We start from the raw sequence: 19433 nt of genomic DNA, 5'->3' as shown, positions 1-19433 counted from the left end.
GCCTCTTTAACAAATTCGGAATAAAAATCTGCCAATACCAAAGGGAAAGATAAGCTACAAAGCTTTGATTTTATGCAAAACAGGAGCCCAATCCACCAAAGATTTATTTCAAAATCTTTGCATCAGGCAAATTTTTAAAAGAGAAAGCTTATGGGTATTGGGTGCCTCTTGTGTGACTTGCCCCAGGCTAGGAGCTCCACCTCCCCTTAACCTTCACTTGTTTCCCTGTGGAACGAGGCTCTCGAATGAGTGCTTGAGACCACACTTGGTTTCATCCCCTTCAGAGCACACTTCTCAGTGCAAGGCATGTGTGAATGGTGAGATGGCTGCTCTAACAATAAATACCAGCAGCAAAAGAAGTAGCCAGGCATGTCTAACTAAATTCCTATGTTCGATTTTCACATAAGGTAGTGTGTATGAAAGAACTCTGAAAACTGCACACAGTGCTATGCAAGTGGAAGGTAGTGTAATGATTATTTCAGCCTACACTGTCTACCCAGCACAACATAAGCAGCACGAGAACAGGAGTAGTTCTTTCCTGAGCATAACTACACCCTCAGAGCCCAGCATTGCTCCTGGGACACAGTTCATTCACTATCGTCAACAAATGCTGTAAAATAAGCCAAACTTGCTCATTGTTAGTACAGGGTGGGCAGAAGTGAGGTGAATAAATGAAACTAAAATTAGCTCTTTTTGACGCTTATTAATCTTTGACAGATTTGGAGATAAAAATAAGTTAGAATCATTGGCAAAAATTATGTTTGTGGATGTTCTTTTTCATCTGACTTTTTTCCTGATTACCTGGAATTATCATTTGTATTATACTGTTTCAACACCATCACCACCTTTGCTATCATCTACATCATCAAAATCGTCAGCATCATCTCCACCATCACCACTATATCCACATTCACTTTTATTGGCACCACCACCATCAGCATCACTACCATCGTCACCATCATCATCATCACCATTATCACCATCATCCCCATTGTTACCAGCATAACCATCATCAATACCATCATTGTCACCACCATCACTGTCACTACCAGCAGCAGCAGCAATAGCATCACCACCATCAACATCATCATCACTATCCCCTCACCATTATCACCACCACCACTACCATCAGCATCATCAGGATCATCACCATTATTACCACCATCTGCACTGTCATCATCACTATCATCACCATCACTGTCACCAGCATAACCATCATCATCACCATCACTGTCACCAGCAGCAACAGCAGCAGCAGCAGTAACAGGTGCAGCAGCAGGATCACCACCATCAGCACTATCATCACTATCACCATCACCATCATCACCACCACCACCACCATCGGCATCACCACCATCATCACCATCATTATCACCATCACCACCACCACCTTCACCACCAGCATCATCACCATCATCATCACCATCACCATCATCATCATCACTGTCACCACCACCACCACCATCATCATCAGCAGCAGCAGCAGCATCACCATCACCATCACCACCATCATCACCATCACCATCAGTGCCACCATCACTATCACTACCATCACCATCTTTCTACCACCACCATCATCATCATCACCATCACCACTACCACCATCACCACCATCATCACCTCACCATTATCACCATCACCATCAGCACTATCATCACTATTACTACCATCACCATCATTATCACCACCACCACCACCATCAAAATCACCATCAGCAGCAGCACCACCATCACCACCATCGTCACATCAGCACCACTATTATGTAGAGCTACTGGTTCAAAATAAAGAACACAGAGTGCTGGCTTTATTTAGTTCCACACTTTTCAACTGGCACCAGCCTTTCTAAGGCTCTTTTTACATGCTGTTTCCCCTCCTTAGGTTTTGAGAGCAAGAGGAGAAATTAACTGATGGGAAAAGGGTAGCTCTGGTTCTCATTTTTTCATCCCAAACACCAGCCAATCTAACTTTCCTTAGGGTCTGAGTCCAGGAGACATTGGTAAATTGACTATATTAAACAGTAAAAATGGTCTAACCAAATATGGAACTATTAAACTGCAGTTTGGAGGTACTAAAACAACTCCAGCAGAAGCTTGGAGAGCTACCACTGTGCTTTGCATCTTGAAAAAGTGGCTTCACATTTCTCAAGCTGTTTTCACATTTTTAAAAATAAAGGCACTGGCGGGACTGAATTAGGTGATCTAGCATTGAAGGTGGCTTCAAGCATTGAGATTCTACAGTTCTGGCTTAGATGATTTTTGTAAGTCAAAATGGGGTTCTAGTGTGTCTGGGAAGTCAAATTTGCTAGGGAGAAACAGTGTTGTTGTGATGAGGTTGCCTAATTATAAAGGCACTTAACCCTGTCCTCACTCATAGAAAACACCACAAATCACAGGTATTGGCCCAGCAAGGCTGCCTTTCACAAATGATAAAGTTAGTTAACTTCTAGGATTCTTCATTTCCTCCTCTGTAAAATAAAGGTAACAGTAGTTATCATAATACTTACCAGTAAAAATTTAAAAATAGGTGTTTAGCACATGGTAGAAACTCATTCAGAACTAGTCTCCATTCCCTCCCTCTTCAGCCTATAAAATTCTCAAGGAATATGAAAAGCAAATTTTAGGATATAAAGCTCTTGTGAGCTTGTGATGCTCTTTCAAAATTCTTTAACAAAAATTTTCACTTTCGTTAATCAGTTCATGAATGATTTAATTTCCTCACTCTATATTACAAACAGAAAGTCCGTGGTACACATCCCACTACATTGCTGTCTGCAATAGATTCCTACTACTCTCCTTATCCTGTTTAGTTTTCATCACTGAGGAGCACTTACCACTACCTGGTAATAGATACAGTTGTTTCTATTTCTACCTCCATGAGGTAGAGACTTTGCTGGTTTTGTTTTCCTGTGTATCTCCATCAAGCAGAATAGTATTTGACAAATGGTAAGTGTTCAGTAAATATTTGGAGAGGGGTAAGAGGTGAGTGAGAGAGAAAAAATGAGAGAAAACAATGAGAGAGCAAGTGGGAGGAGGGGAGAAAGAGAGAAAACCCTCATAAGAGAGGGGTGTGTTGCAGTTTCTTGCCTATCTGTTAAATGTTGGTCTGCTTCATAGACCGAGAGCTCTGTGGAAACACGGGCCATGCCATTTCATCTTTGCATCCTTAGCAACTAATACAGTAGCTGGCACATAATAGCCAATTACTATTTAAATGAATAAATAAACATTTGTGTGTACGTATATTGTCTCAATATATTTGCAGATCTTCAAGAGGAATGTCAATTCCAAAAAGAAGGGGAAATTGCTCTGTCTCTTGACTACAGAGAGGGTTACAATCCTAAACAAATCCAATCATCCCCCAGAAAAGTACAGCTAATCATCACCATTAATCAAAACCCTGCTATCAGAAAATTTAGTAATTACACAGATTTCAAATAAAAGGCAGGGTGAAAAGCAATCTCAAAAGAGAAGAAAACCAGAGACAAACAGAAACCCACTCATGTCAAAGAGGTCTTTCCTCGGGCTGCTCTCAGCGCTGCTGACCACAGTCGGCCAGGCCTGCGGTGGGATCTGCTGGGTGTTGACGTAGGTGGGTGCTTCTCCTGTGGGGGCCACGTGCAGTTTCCCTTCTGGCATGCTGTAGATGTCCAAGGACCCTGCAACAAGAAAGTGAGCCCCTTTTCTTTTATGACAGTGACACTGTTCAAGCCACCCAGCCCTTCACAGAGAAGCTCTTCCGCCTGCAAATGGGAAAACTCCTCCTTTAGATTCCTATCGGTGATATTGTCCTCTTCTGAGCTTGTCACCACACACTGTTGTAACCTGGCCAAGATGTTTTCCAGTCCTTCATATCAACATGGGATCTGCCAGCCAATGTCAGGATGGACACCTTGATGGCTCCACTGCGATGGCCTTAGCAAAGATTTTGGCCCTTGCTGCCCTAAGACGGCAGGAGCCTGGCAGGCAGAACATGCCTGGTCTCCTCCTCTCCTTGACAAATGCTTCAAGATCAGATAACTGAGCAGAAGGACCACAAGCCTTATTTTAATTGATCTCGGTTTTTTTTTTTTTAATGTAAGCAAATGCTTTATAAATTAACTTCATTCAAGCAATACAATAGAAGCTCTGTTCTATTGTAGGAAGGAACTGAGAGACTCCTTCCTTACAAAATAGGGCTGCAGTTACTGCTTCTGGGTCTGTGAAGGAAGCCCAGGGTGGGTGTGCAAGGGAAGAGCCCCCTCTGCTGAGGCAGTGATGCTGCCTCATGGGACTTCACAGCTAGGCAATGGGTTTGCTGAGGCTGGGCCCGGGCTGTTCTGTCACCCAGACCTAGTAGCCCGAGAACGCCTGCTCAGATCCTTCTCGGAGTCTTTTTGCGTGTGCGCCCTGTCTCCAATCTTCTTACATAAACATGTTCACAAGAACACGCTGTGGCGTTCACATTTCTGGAAAGAGGGTGTCTTTCACACCCTATGGGCGGTGCTGTGTTGAAGCCAGCTCAATCCAGCTGGCAAGAGTTGGTTCAGGGCTTTTTAAAAAGCGTTCCCAAGAGCCTGTGGCTGGACGTTCGCCAGCACACCACTGTCTCCCAGCCTGTAGGTGTGAGAATGAAGTGTCGTGCTAACATTCCCTCACTGGGGAGCACCACCTGCACGGACTGTGTTTCTACTCTCCTAGTTCTCAACATGCTTTCTATATTGAAGAGTCTAGTCAGATTACGCGTCCTTGCTTAGTAACAGCTATTTGCAGTTTACACTTTTGTGTACATTGCAAACCAATCAGCCTTTAGAAAAGAATTTCACAAACAATATGTTAAAAGGAGAAGATCAGGAGCCCAAATGTATAATCTTCCTGACTACCCTTTCCCACCGGAGATGACAGCAGATGCTGAGCCGGGGCAGGAGAACATGTGCCATGGTAATACCTGAAGTTCACGTCCATTGGGGATAATATCTGCCAGCAAATTAATAAATGACATTCTAATTTGTTCTGTGAGAAAATATATTTATTGTTTTCTTTTCTTTTTTTTTTTTTGGCAGAGTCTCACTCTGTCACAGAGGCTGGAGTGCAGTGGCACGATATCGGCCCACTGCAGCCTCCACCTCCCAGGTTCAAGTGATTCTCCTGCCTCAGCCTCCCGAGTAGCTAGGATTACAGGTACGCACCACCATACCTGCCTAATTTTTTGTATTTTTAGTAGAGACGGGGTTTCACCATGTTGGCCAGGCTGACCTGGAACTCCTGACCTCATGTAATCCTCCTGACTCGGCTTCCCAAAGTGCTGGAATTACAGGCCTGAGATACCACACCCCACCTATTTATTGTTTTCAAAGAAGAGTTGGAAATTTATTGAGAGCTCTGAGTCTCAAGTTCCAGGCCAGGAGCTCATTCTGCTACATCATCTGTTCTCGATCCGGCTGGAATAACTTGAATATATCAAAAACAAGACCTATTTTAAAATAAACCTGACATATTTTGCAATAAAGTAAATATATAACAGAAATAATGTGTCTCCTTTATTCTTTAGCAGTTATTATATGTCTATGCACACACATGTTATGGAAATACATTTTAAATGCATATAGAACAAGGATAAATAGCCATAGTGAAAATGCCCCTCTGGCAAAGTTATGACTCTGATTTGCTATTTCCAGCCTATTCTGAGGCAGAACATGTGGTGGCTTCTGCCAGGCCTTATGTTTTATTGACTGGGCCAGCACTGTGGGTCTTCCTGCATCTGGGGCAGGCAAGACATGAAATTCTCTTACACAGAGGACATTTAAAAAATGTATTGTCATTTGCTTCCTGGCATAAATAGCTATAATGAAGGAATAAGCCTCAATATTAAACCAATATGTTTAAATTTAGATACACAGAAGCATCAGTTGCCCCCATCCCCTTCAGATCTTACGGACTTAGTAGCCAGGATCCCAGAGCTATTGAAAGAGTTATAAATTTTTTTGAGAAGGGAAAAAGGTTAAAATTAAAAGACATTCTTAAAGGATTAGACTGAGATATAAACACATTCATACATATTTGTATGTGTATATATAACTGTCTAGAGAATAAAGACTTACGTGAGCAATTAGCAGTTACTTCTTAGATAGTTGTATCTAAATTATTATGGCTGTATCTAAATATATTTGAATCATTTGCAGATATGTGACTTATAGACACTTATATCAACATTAGTTATAAGGTACGATGTAGGTGCATGTTATTACGACTGTAAGATGCAGCAGTGTTCTCTAAGAGTATCCAGGGCCTGTGAGAGATGCATATCCCTGGTACCACATCTGCCTCAATCCCCAGCTTAGAGTAGGGGGCTTCACATTCCCCAAAAAGCGGACCCTGAGTAAAGGGAAGGCGAATGAGACAAGGAAGGAAAGGCAACAATTTGTTGTGGGAGTCACTGGGGCTCAACCTCAACCTTAGAGTTGCCTCACGAGTTCCCATCAGAAACTGGGGTGAAGGTGTGCCTGAGATGTCAACTTCTCAGCACCCCTGGGCACGGAAGCTTTCCCAGCATGGAGGTGTACAGTCTCAGGGGCATGAGGCAGTGCGCGCCCACGAGGTGTGAATGGTCCTGGAGCTGCAGGAAGGCACCACATAATTGGTGCCAGGAGATGTCTACAACACTGTTGTTTTGTTTTTTTTTCTTTTTTGAGATAGGGTTTTGCTGGAGTGCAATGGCGTGATCTCGGCTCACTGCAACCCCCACCTCCTGGGATCAAGTGATTCTCCTGCCTCAGCCTCCCAAGTAGCTGGGATTACAGGCACCTGCCACCGCGCTCGGCTAATTTTTTTTTTATTTAGTAGAGTTGGGGTTTCACTGTGTTAGTCAGGCTGGTCTCGAACTCCTGACCTCAGGTGATCCTCCCGCCTCAGCCTCCCAAAGTGCTGGGATTACAGGCGTGCACCACTGCGCGTTGTGCCACATTGTTGCCTCTGTTTCTATGGTCTAGTCAGGATTCTATAGCAACACACACAGCAAATATATCCAGGGGTCATTTTGTCAGTCCACAGAAAATAGGCGATCCAGTGGTGAGCATGTTACTTTTGAAAAGTGTCTTTTGTGTTTCTCACCCATCTCACCTTGTCTCTCATTTTGCCTGAAAGGTGCTTGCTGCCAGTCTTCACCAAAGGTGTCTCCTAAGTGTCTTCCCTGGTAATAAGTCTGCTCTTTTCCTGCAAACTAGAGACACATGTAAATAACACAGAACGAAAAAATTATTTTCTTCTCATTTCCCCACTTTTGAAAGCCACAAGACAGTTAGCAAATTGATGCTTAAGGTGGATCAAATCCTCTGATACACCCAATTTTCCCTTCATGCCTCACGGTTGGCATTAAGATTTGGGAAATAAGTTTGTGTGAGTGTGAGGAAAAGGCTGCATCTCCATCAAAATTACACATGCCCCCCCTTGTTTTCATTACCCCCACCACCCCTCCCGAAGTGTGACTGTAAATCAAGCTCTTCCATATGTATGTCCTAAAATAAATTTCAATTACAGAGTATCTATGTGTCAGAACACACTTCCCACATAACACATACGCCCATGATTGTTCACACTTGGGCAAGTCCACTCTGTAAACCCGGAAACTTCCTTCAAAAAATCAGGAAATTCCCTCTCAGTGTCAGATCCCTGAGCTCGATGTTATTTTGCCATTTTTAGTGGTGCCATTATCATTCACAAAAGGTAGTAATGTTAAAAATTTCCTATAACAAAATAGAAATATCATAACTCTAGAAAGCAATTGCCTTACTAGAATTTTGAGTTGGACATAAAGCAAGGGAATGAATAAAATAGAAAACTCATAAAATTCTCATCCTTTTAAGGGTCTATATTCACTCCTTTTCAGAGAACCCAATGCCTCCCAAGCCTTTTTAAAATCTTAAATTCTCTCTTTCCCTCACTGAGATCACAGTATGATGGAATACATCTGAGGGTACAGAGGACACCCCCAGACTCATATCCCAGGAATCACAACACAGTTCCAAAGCATTTGGCTAATGCTTTATGATGTTAACACACACAAAGCCTCTCCTCATCTGCATGCCTCATGAAATCCAGTGAGAGAAAGTTCATGATTTACCGTGTTAAAAATGGAATAGAACATCAGCCTGAAATAAAACAAACAAACAAAAAAACAAAACAAAAGGAAATAAAGTTGAGTTAGCCTCCATTCCTTATACAGAGAAAAAAATATAAGACTTACCTGTGCAGTGTCAGGAGCATGGGGTCTGGGTTTCAGTCGAGCATCAAGAAAGCCCCCTGGAGGAGGCATCTTGCTTGGGATGCTGTTGTAGTACGGGTGGTCTGAGCCTTCTCCCTCCTCTTCTGTCCATGGCTCATCCAGACTCTGCATTCTGTTAAAGGAAGATTTCCAAGGGCTTTAGCCAAAAGTTGAGCTTGCAGCCAAAACCAACAAATCTAATGTTAGCGCCTGTTATCAAGAAAAGAGAGTTTAGTCAGTGCCTCTTCAGCCATCCAGGTCTCACGCATAGATGAAAAGCAGACGAGTGGTTTAGCAAAAGATCTCTGCCATATTCAGAGTTTCACTCACTGGAACATTTCAGTCATGTTTGAATGAGGTCCTTTTGTAAAAGGACATTTTAATTAAGAAAGAAATTATGCCTAAGGATAGCCAGCTCCTCAAGGGACAGCACACATTTTTGTAAGCCATGAAATTGATCCCAAACAAAACCAACTACAAAATGGAAATTTAGTGATAAGAGGGAAAATGGTAGAATATGAACCTCTCAAAATTCTCCCTTCTGCTATTTGAAAAAACTGTTGTGCTTCAAAGGACAATGTCAAGAAAGTAAAAATACAAACCGCAAAATGGGAGAAAATATTTGCTAACATGTATCTTAAAAGAGACATGTATCTAGAATATATAAAGTACTCCTACAACTCAACAATGAAAAGACAGCCCGATCTTAAAAGGGAGCTAAGGTTTTGAGCAGACTTTTCTCCAGAGATACACAAAAGGCCAATAAGCACAAGAAAAGAAGCTCGACATCGTTAGTCATCAGGAAAATGCACATCAAAACCACAACCAGAGACCAATTCATCCCCACTAGGGTAGCTATAATCAAAGAGATAGACAAGAAAAAGTATTGATAAGAACATGGGGATATTAGAACCCTCACACATTGCTGATGAGACTGTAAAATGGTGCAGCCACTTTGGAAAATAGCTTTGCAGTTTCAGCATAACCATATGACCACAGAATTTCACTCCCAGTTATATACATAAGAATATTGCAATATATGTCCACAAAGAAACTTGTATACATCTTCACAGCAGCCATGTTCATAAGAGCTAAAAGGTAGGGCTGGGCGCAGTGGCTCACACCTGTAATCCCAGCATTTTGAGAGGCCAAGGCTGGCAGATCATGAGGTCAGGAGTTCAAGACCAACCTGGCCAACATGGTGAAACCCCATCTCTACTAAAGATACAAAAATTAGCCGGGCGTGGTAGCACGTGTCTGTAATCCCAGCCACTCGGGAGGCTGAGACAGGAGAATTGCTTGAACCTGGGAGGCGGAGGTTGCAGTGAGCCGAGATCGCGCCACTGCACACCAGCCTGGGTGACAGAGCAAGACTCCATCTCAAAAAAAAAAAAAGGTAGAAGCACCCAACTGTCCACAAACTAATGACTGGATGAACAAAAGGTGACATATCTATACATTCAAATATTACTAAGAACTCTAAAATGAAAGAAATACTGACAGATCTTACATAGTGAATCTTGAAAATATTCTTCTAAGTGAAAGAAGCCAGATACATACAGTATGATTCCATTTATATGAAATGTCCAGAATGGGCAAATCCATAGAGACAGAAAGTAGTTTAGTGGTTGGCAGGAGAGGAGGGAGTGAAGAATGGGGAGTAATTGCTGATGAGTATAGAGTTTCTTTGGGGGGATAATGAAAATGTTCTGGAATTAATGGTGATAACTGTACAACTTTTGAATATAACAAATCAACTGAATTGTAAACTTTAAAAGGGCGATTTGATTATATATGAATTATCAATTTTAAAAATAATAATAAATGGAGTCTTAGTGGCATCTGATTTGTTTTTCAAAGTCTTCTTCGGTTTTGGGTTGAAATACCCTTGGATTTCTGCAAGGAAAATCCTCCAAGAAAAATCAGACCATACCAAAAAATCCACTGATGGATTGAGTGATTGATTTTTTTGAGACAGGGTCTCGCTCTGTCACCCAGGTTGGAGTGCAGTGGTGTGATCACGGCTCACTGCAACTTCTGCCTCCCAGGCAAGCCATCCTCCCGCTTCAGCCTCCTGAGTAGCTGGAACTACAGGCACGCACCCTTGCACCTGGCTAATTTTTGTATTTTTAGTAGAGATGGGGTTTTGCCATGTTGCCCGGGCTGGTCTCACAGTCCTGGGATCAAACGATCCACCCGCCTCAGCCTCCCAAAGTACTGGGATTACAGGCATAATCCTGCAATCCATACCTGGCCAAAAATCCATTTATACAAAAGCTATTTTTTCTGGGTGCGGTGGCTCAAGCCTGTAATCCTAACACTTTTATGAGGCTGAGATGGGCGGATCACCTGAGGTCAGGAGTTTGAGACCAGCCTGACCAACATGGAGAAACCCTGTCTCTACTAAAAATACAAAATTAGCTGGCCATGGTGGTGCACGCCTGTAATCCCAGCTACTCGGGAGGCAGGAGAATCGCTTGAACCCAGGAGGCAGAGGTTGCAGTGAGTTGAGATCGCACCACGCCACTCTAGCCTGGGCAACAAGAGAGAAATTTTGTTTCAAAAAAAAAAAAAAGTACTATTTTTTATTTCCAGTTGAAGATGTGCAATGAATCCAGATATCCAGATCAGAGTCTCTTCCCCAGTAATAACATAATGAACAACAACAACAAAAATTCACAAATAGTAAATCTATACACTCACCTGCAGCGAGAGAAGGACCGGAGAAGCCTGACTCCCCGACGCTGAACGCACAGCTTGGTCGGCCTCACACTGCCACACTCCCTCTACCCTCACCTGTCCTCATCTCTACCCCAAAGAAACTAAGCTGAATGTAGCAAATCCTAATACCTCCAGGAAATATTTCCCTGTATGGAGACACATGGCCTGAGGGATTGAGTAGAAAATCCAAGAACTTCTCCAAAACAGAAGCTCCCGTCTTGCTGGCCCCTAAGATCTCGGCATCCCAGAAGGAAAACCTGCCAGTACGGCCACAGGTCAGGTCCCCAGAGAATGGGGCTGGAACAGCTGGATGCAGTGGGGTTCTCTCATGCTCCCAGGCTGCTTCCAGTTGGAGGAATGGAGCTGGAACGGAAGGCAGGGCTTCCCCTCGCCCCTCTCTCAGACAGTACCCTGCAGACACCAGCAGCCTCTGCAGGATGAGGTGAGGCGGGTGTCAGGTCACCGACAGTATGAAGCTACAGGCAGGGCCCTTTGTCGCTATTCTGCTTTAGAAATGATAGGCCGGCTGGGGGCGGTGGCTCACGCCTGTAGTCCCAGCACTTTGGGAGGCTGAGGCGGGCGGATCACAAGGGATCGAGACCTTTCTGGCTAACACAGTGACACCCTGTCTCTACTAAAAATACAAAAAATTAGCCAAGCATGGTGGCAGGCGCCTGTAGTCCCAGCTACTCGGGAGGCTGAGGCAGGATAACTGCACGAACCCAGGAGGCGGAGCTTGCAGAGAGCCGAGATCGCGCCACTGCACTCCAGCCTGGGTGAAAGAGTGAGACTCCGTCAAAAAAAAAAAGAAAAAAAAAAAACAACCAAAAACGGAAATGATATGCCAATACTTGCATTTGGAGGTGACATTTTTCTCAGTGGATAAGATCCTGTCTACTATATTTTCTTTCCCCAAAAGTCCTTCAAACTTCACCATATACAAACATGTACAGAACTTCATACTTTAGGTACACTGCCAAAGGAGTATGTATGGTAGTTAAACTAACTCCTTCCATTCATTTTTGTATGTATTATCTTAAGAGCATTTATTTGGCTCTTATTCAACATTTCAGAAACAAAGGCTAGCATAATAATTAACATGAAATATACTTATGCATCCCCCATGGAGATTAAATGTTAACTTTTTGATTTATCATGTTAAATCAAGTTTAGCCTAAAGCTACCTCCTTACATATTTAAATATGGCCTAAAGGTTTCTCTGTACATCCTGAACTATCCAAGTGGAGGTGTAAACAGACCGTAGCCTACTCTTGTGCCAATCACCAAGTTTTGGCCAATCAAATTCAGCCAACTGTTTGAACTGTGTTCAAATAAGGCAAACGCAACCAATCCAGCTGTTTCTGAACCTCACTTCCATTTTCTGTAGGTCATTTTCCTTTTTCTGTCCATAAATCTTCTTCCACCACGTGGCTGCCCTGGAGTCCCCTAGTCTATCCTGGCTGGGAGGCTGCTCTGTGCGTGAATTGTTCATCGCTCAATTAAACTCCTTTAAATTTAATCTCGCTGAAATTTTTCTTTTATCAATTACATGCTTCCCTTTTTAATAAAATTTGGCAAACTTATGTTGGATGGATACACAGATATATTATAAGTAAAATGTTAATGGTAGAAGCTAGATGGTGTCTATACAGTTCTTTGTGTATATTGGAACATTTTTATTATAAAATGGTGTAGGGGGATATGCTTGACAAATACAGTCAAACACAACCCATCCACCCACACCCCTGCCATGTCCTCACATATCCTGGAGTTATGTATAGTATTTTTGCATTATTTTGTTGTTGTTTGTGTGTCTGATTTTTTGAGATGGAGTCTTGCTCGTTGCCCAGGTTGAAGTGCAGTGGCACAATCTCAGCTTACTGCAACTGCCACCTCCCTAGTTCAAGTGATTCTCTTGCCTCAGCTTCCCAAGTATCTGGGACTACAGATGTGCATCGCCATGCCCAGCTAATTTTTGTATTTTTAGTAGAGATGGGATTTCACTGAGTTGACCAGGCTTGTCTCAAACTCCTGACCTCAGGTGATCCGCCCACCTCGGCCTCCCAAAGTGCTGGGATTACAGGCACAAGCCACTGTGCCTGGCCTTGTGTATTTATGTATTCCACATATTTATTTATCCATATACTATAGATGCAATCATGCATATTTTCAAAATTTTCATAAATGGTTCATATCCTTTTGTAACTTGCTCTTTTTTATTTCACTATAAATTTTGAGATTTATGCTGGTAGTACATGTATATTGGTGAATTCTTATTAACTATTATGTCCTATTATATACAAAATAAAAAATGTTTCCTCACTCTCCTACCTACATTTGGGTTGCTGTCACTGTTTGCCTCTAACTCTTCTATACACGTCTTCCTGTCCCAATTTGTTGAAGTTTCTTTCTTTCTTATTATTTTTTTTAATGTGATGGCCATAAGGGAGAATTGAATTCTAGCATTTTCAACCTCTGGAGTGAAGTTTTTAGCAACGTGGAAACGGTGGGTCCTGCAGAGGCACCTCCAAAATGAATGTCTTAAACAGAATTCTCCAGGGAAAGAGGAAAAGAAATGAAAAGTCTCTTTGAAGAAAGGCAAAGACTGAGAAGGGAGATGAAAGAAGGCTTCACAATCATAAAAGCAAAGGTAGAGTCTGACTCTAGAACTAAGGCATAGAAGAATGTGGCTTTAGAAGTTTGAAAAAAGTACAGAGTAAATTTAGGAATAGTAAAGTTTTGTTTATGGTGAACACACCATTAGAATAGATTTTCATTATGCAAGTTCAATCAAGGACAGAATATTGAACGACCGAAATGCCCCATATTACTTTTCTTTTAATGCTTGATGCTGTATGGAATATTCTTACATCCTAAGGAAACTCAGTGATAGAACCTGAACATTTTTTATAATAAACTAAACATCTCCCAACTCCTCTTCACACTCACTATTTTGTTGAACATTAAAAAAAACCTATGGTGCCACTCTTATTCGTACTTCACAGATAAAGCTGCTGAGACTCAAGGAGTTTACAGAACTTGCTCAGGGCCGCCTGGAAGGTAAACAAACTACCAAGTCATTAAGCTGCAAAGGCCAGTGAAGCAGAAACTATGCTGGTAGCCAGCACAGTGCCTCACGGAGGGGACCTCTTGCAGCACGACTTTGGCTAATCGTAATGACAAGGACAATGGGACACACAGAACCGGTGGTGACATAGACCCGAAGAGGTGACATATGGAAGCATCACATGGCTGCAGAGGAAACAGAACAAAAAAATTTATAATGAAGTCGCTTTTCTGTAACCTTGGCGACCGTCACTATAGTTTCAAGAAAATGTTTTTCTACACATTCAAAGCATCATCCATATGTTGGCTTCCATCTGTTGGTTTTCTGTGCCATATCCCGGCACCAACCAGGTGTCTCAGAGCCCAGGAAGCCCTGTGATTAATTGTGCCTGTCCAGAGCACAGCTCAGGGACGTGGTTTCAAGAGGAAAGGTCATGAAACCCACATAGGCTATTGCAAATGGTGTCACAGCACTACTCACCGATCATGGAGAGCGGGAATCTTGGTAGGACACTGTAAATATTGCTTAAACCGGAGCTCAAAGGCTTGTCCTATGGAGCCGATGACATCCTGGGCCAGCCCATCACAGCATTCCAAAATGTGACAAGCTGGGAAAGCAAGTGACATGGGCCTATTAGAGACAGACACTGGTGCTACCTGGGCTCCTCTACAAAGAGCCCTTGCTGAGGTCAGAGGGACAGAGAAGTGCATGCTTCTTCCATAATATGTCCTAGCAGATCCAACCGCAGCTTCATCTCTGGGTAGGGAATCCTACGGCTACAACATTTCACAGTAGGCACGCATTTCTTAATAGCCTATTGTCTACAAAATTATAGGTTTCATTTTTAAATAAATTAAATAATTTTCAAGTTCAGTTTGATGGTCTTCAATTTCTTTAGAGTCTATAAAGCATCAGTTCTGATGTCAATAGGGAAAAATTGTTTAGAAGGAGACTTCAGCATGACAAAGAGCCTGATCTCGACGTGAACTAGGCCCCTTTAAACCCATGAGGCCTTAAAAAAACGGACTGGAACCAGCACCTGATGAATGAATCTTGATTTATTCAGTGGACTTACAGCAAGTTGTTCACTTACTTCTTAGTGGGGGTAAAGTGTTGACCACCCTATGTGGCCACTCAAAACAATAAGGAAACCTTCGAAGATGAATATAAAGGGATATTAATTATCAGTGTGACATGCCATTAACATGACACATGCATCTACATAAATTTGAGACTGGATATTCATGCAGATTCTCAGAAAAGCAGCTTGTGTAGAGTAGATAAAAGTTAGGGGTGGCGGTAGGCCAAAATGAGGCCACTCCAAGGCTGGTGGTGAGGCCTGGAGCAGTCCTTATGCTCGAAGCAGGCACCAGCTGTTACACAAGGACATGCTGTCCTAGTGGCAAGGCTGTGGGATTATCTATGTGAAACTTTCAGAGAAAAGAGGGCCAGCCTCTGCCTCATAAGGAAATAGTACTTTTTCTCCAGGGTCCTGGAAAATACCTCTAGTCTCCAGACCCATTTCCACCCTGCCCTACCACAAGCGTCCACATGTCCCTCCTGAAAGAGCCACAGGGCTGTCGCCATGAGGAGCCTAGCATGATCTTTTTACCAATGGGAGAAAGGAATTCTTGGGAATTCCTGGGAAGGATGACAGCTGCCTTTATCACACCCCACCTTTCTCCTGCAGACAATCGCATGCCAAGGAGGGTTCCTCCAAAAGCCGCATTGGTCCCTGCAGTGAGGAGGACGCATTTCCTCATGAGTTGTTCCCCAGCCCTGGCAGTGATTAGGGAGACACGGAACTGTGCCCTGCCTATAGGAGAAGCCAGTACATACTGGAAAGACGAAAGCTGTCAGGGAGGGGACAGAGAGACAGACACCGCTGCCTCTGCACAGTGGGGAGCCTCTCAGCATAACGCAGCACTGGGACTTTACCCCGGAGGCAGCCAGCCAGGCCCTGGGGCCTCAGCTACTTCTCCCCCAGAATCCAGGGCAGGGTGACTTCTGTGGACACAGGAAATGTATTTCCTCGGAAGAGCAAGTGCGAATGTATTGCTGCTTTGGGTGGCAATGCAACCCCTTGGATACCGCAGTCTTATTTTAGATATCGCCAAGAGATTTGTCTACAAAGTTTCAGGCATCCTGGTTGCCTTTTGATGATCGATTATTGATATTATTTTAGTATTGACATTATTTACTAAGTATTGCCCCCAGGTCATCACAAAGCAATACCAAGCAGCTGTTACAGTTGTGCAGGTCATTGACAGGTACACATGCAACCATCTTTCCAGCTAAGAAGGAAGTAGGAGTCCAGGCCTGAGCGAGGGAAAGCCAGTGAGACACCTCGTTCCCCTGACCTGTCCTGTGCCACGCCCCCCCGGCCCTGCCATCCAGCATCAGCACCAGCCAACAGGACTGGCTGGTCGGTGTTTTGGAGAACCAGAAAAAAGACTGGAAAAGGCTCAGAAAGGGTAGCTTATTTTTTTAAGGAGAAAATAGGTACCCTAGCCTTTAAGATGAAGAATGAAGAATACGATCTATTGAGAGTGGGCTGTACAATCTCATCCACACGCCACTAACCTTCTACACATCTGAGAGCACGAAGCCTGGGAAGGGGCCTCTGTGGGAAAGGTCCAGGACATTTGGAGCAGATCTGGGCTTGAGGTAAAAGCACTCTACATGCTGAGAAATGGGCCATGTTGCTCTAAGTGACTAGTAGGGCGGCAGGCCCTGCAGATAGTGAGCAGACCCATGGACTCTCGGGAGTTAACACATGCCTGCAGCTCCTGGCACCTGGCAGAGTCCTCAATGAACAGAGAAAACAAGTCACCTGTTGCTTTGGTCTGAGGATTCCTTCTACAAAATGGCCTCTACACGTTCCAGAAACTCACTCCAAATCCAAAGTTAAACCTGGACTTTGTCTCCCTGGGCCTGGTATTTCTCCTGAGAGTGTTGACACTTAGCCAAAAGTCACTGTCTTCTAGCCTGCCTTGTGTGATTTGATGTGTGCACCAAATAATGAGGCCTTCCCCAAAGGCAGTCATCAAGCCTGCTGGGCTTCACCTCTCCCTGAGGAAACAACAAAACCAAAGATGTCGTTCAGAAGCAACGGAGAAGAAACCGAGAGAGATGTGCGGCGCGTTCATGCACAGAATCGAGATTCCAAATGACACAAAATCTAAAACAGCTCAATGCAAAGGTCAGCTAAACAGGGAATTCCACAGTCCTTCTCATTTGGGGAAACTGCCCATTGGTGAAACTCGTACCAACGGCCTGCAATAGTTCATTTACTTAGAAGCAAGGATCCTTTGCCAACAATCGTTTCTCTCTTGCTTAGCCCCGACCAATAAAAAAAGCTGAAGCCACTCTCTAAGAGGACTAGCCCAAGCTGCCCCAGAGCAGCCAACTGAGCAACGACATCAGCAAGGGGACTCTCAGCAGGTCACACCACAAGGACTACTCCATACCTGAGATGGGCAACTTGAGAGCAAACCACTCCCTTAGGAATGTGTTGTGGCCCTGTAGACACACTGTAGGAGCTGGGAACATGGTGGCTTTCTGCCATATGGTAGCTCCTGGCATGTCAACTCTCATCTCCTGCTCCCTGAAGAATGGTTAACAGTGGCGGATGAGAAGGCAGTGCCCAGATGCATCCCAATCCATGAGACTGCCAGTTCTCAGCTTCATCTCCCCAAATAAGTCCAGAGGCTAGTAGCTGCTCCCAGCTTGGTGCTCAGGGCTGCCCCTGGCCATCTGCCTGCCACAACAGGGCCTCCAGTAAACTGGTGCGAGGCTTGTTCATCTGAGCGCACACTCAACACCCTCCCTGTGACACCTATTCTGTGAGTCAGGGTGTGCAAGTTACGCCACAGTAAGAAACAATCCCAATGTCTCTGGCTGAAAGCAACCATTTCATTCTTGCTCACTCATTTCTGGGCACCTCTCTAAGGCAGCCATCCTCTTGTGGTGACTCAGTGGCCCAGGCTGGTTTGATCTTTTGATCCTGGAACTCAACGCAAGGCCTTTCCCACAACCTGCAGAAGAAACAGACAGCAGGGCCTTGCACCAGTACCAAATGCACCTTCTGTTCTGCTCCCAAACTGTCACACAGAACCGTCATGGGCGTCTCCCAAGCAGGAGAGGGCTGGCAGATGCCATCTTCTGCAAGTTTGGAAGGATAGGAGTGCAGGATATTAGGAATGCCCGTCACACCCACTGAACCCCTTCTCTAAGTCACAGGTATCCATGCTGCTTCTCACTCATGCCTACCACAAAGAACTTTCCAACCATGCATCCCCAATAAGTGTCTATTTATAAATTATTAACATGCGTTCCTGTATTAATATTATGTGTATTATAAAAATATATTTTAAAAGATATCTTTTGTCTTCAAGAAGGTTAAAATAAAGAGAAAAATAAAAGTTTAAGCTGTCTTGTTAGCCGTGAAAGCATTACACTGTCAGTTAGTATCTCAAGACACAACCACATTAGGTTATTATGATGGATAAAAATTCATCTTTCCATCCTGGAAATACATTTCTTAATCACTTTGAATGTGGAAGGACTGATTTCTTACTTTACATGAGTAGATGATCAGTGTTTTTACTGTGAAATGCAGCCTGTGAAGTTTTCAAAATGGAAGTAAATGTTACCAGCTCTTCCATTTCTTTTTGTTTGTTTTTTGAGATGGAGTTTCGCTCTTATCGCCCAGGTTGGAGTGCAATGGCGTGATCTTGGCTCACTGCAACCTCAGCCTCCCGGGTTCAAGCCATTCTCCTGCCTCAGCCTCCCTAGTAGGCGGGATTACTGGTGCCCACCACCACGCCCAGCTAATTTTTAGTAGAGACAGGTTTCACCATGTTGGCCAAGCTGGTCTCGAACTCCTGGCCTCAAGTGATAATGTGCTGGGATTACAGGCATGAGCCACCATGCCCAGCCAGCTCTTCCATTTCTTTCTTATTTGTTTGAGCTGCCATGATGAGCATAATCCCTAATGTACAGTTTCTCTCCGAGGTTTAGTTTAGTTAAAACTAGTTCACACAAGCTGAGAACCCACTTCACTTCGCTGCTGCACCCCACGTCCCAGTACGTGGGCTGGCAGCAGAGAGCCCTGCCTGCTGTGCAGGCATCGTGTCCTTCCTCTGCTATTATGGACTAAGACCATCCTCAGTTTCCACATTAGAACTGTGAGCCAATGCTCCAGCCTTCATGTCCCACACAGTGAGCTGTTTGCACACTTCTGGCATAGGCCACTGCCTTGGCAAGCTTTGCATGAACAGCGAGACCCTGCCCGAGCCGAGGCAAAAAACTTCTCGGGATCCATGCCCCACTTTCAGGAAACCACACCCCAGCCCCACGGTTCACAGGTCCCAGGTGCTGTCTATCAGCCTCTCCAGGGTGGCTTGGC

General features: G+C 44.0%; 1 protein-coding gene across 1 annotated transcript in view; it reads right to left on the bottom strand.

Moving 5' to 3' along the window:
- LOC105498803 (SHC adaptor protein 3) overlaps positions 1-19433 on the bottom strand; it is a 167086-nt gene that overhangs the window by 26049 nt on the left and 121604 nt on the right. Inside the window, exons 7-10 of the mRNA XM_011771150.2 lie at positions 14504-14630; positions 8218-8368; positions 7095-7194; positions 3497-3655 (exon numbers count right to left, since the gene is read on the bottom strand). Of these exons, the coding sequence (XP_011769452.1) occupies positions 3497-3655; positions 7095-7194; positions 8218-8368; positions 14504-14630 (537 nt within the window). The remainder of the gene's footprint in view (positions 1-3496; positions 3656-7094; positions 7195-8217; positions 8369-14503; positions 14631-19433) is intronic.

This window comes from Macaca nemestrina, chromosome 14 (assembly GCF_043159975.1).
Source record: "Macaca nemestrina isolate mMacNem1 chromosome 14, mMacNem.hap1, whole genome shotgun sequence".
NCBI classification, from domain to species: domain Eukaryota; kingdom Metazoa; phylum Chordata; class Mammalia; order Primates; family Cercopithecidae; genus Macaca; species Macaca nemestrina.
Note: the sequence above shows the minus strand (reverse complement) of the source record. Positions and strands in the feature narration are given on the sequence as shown.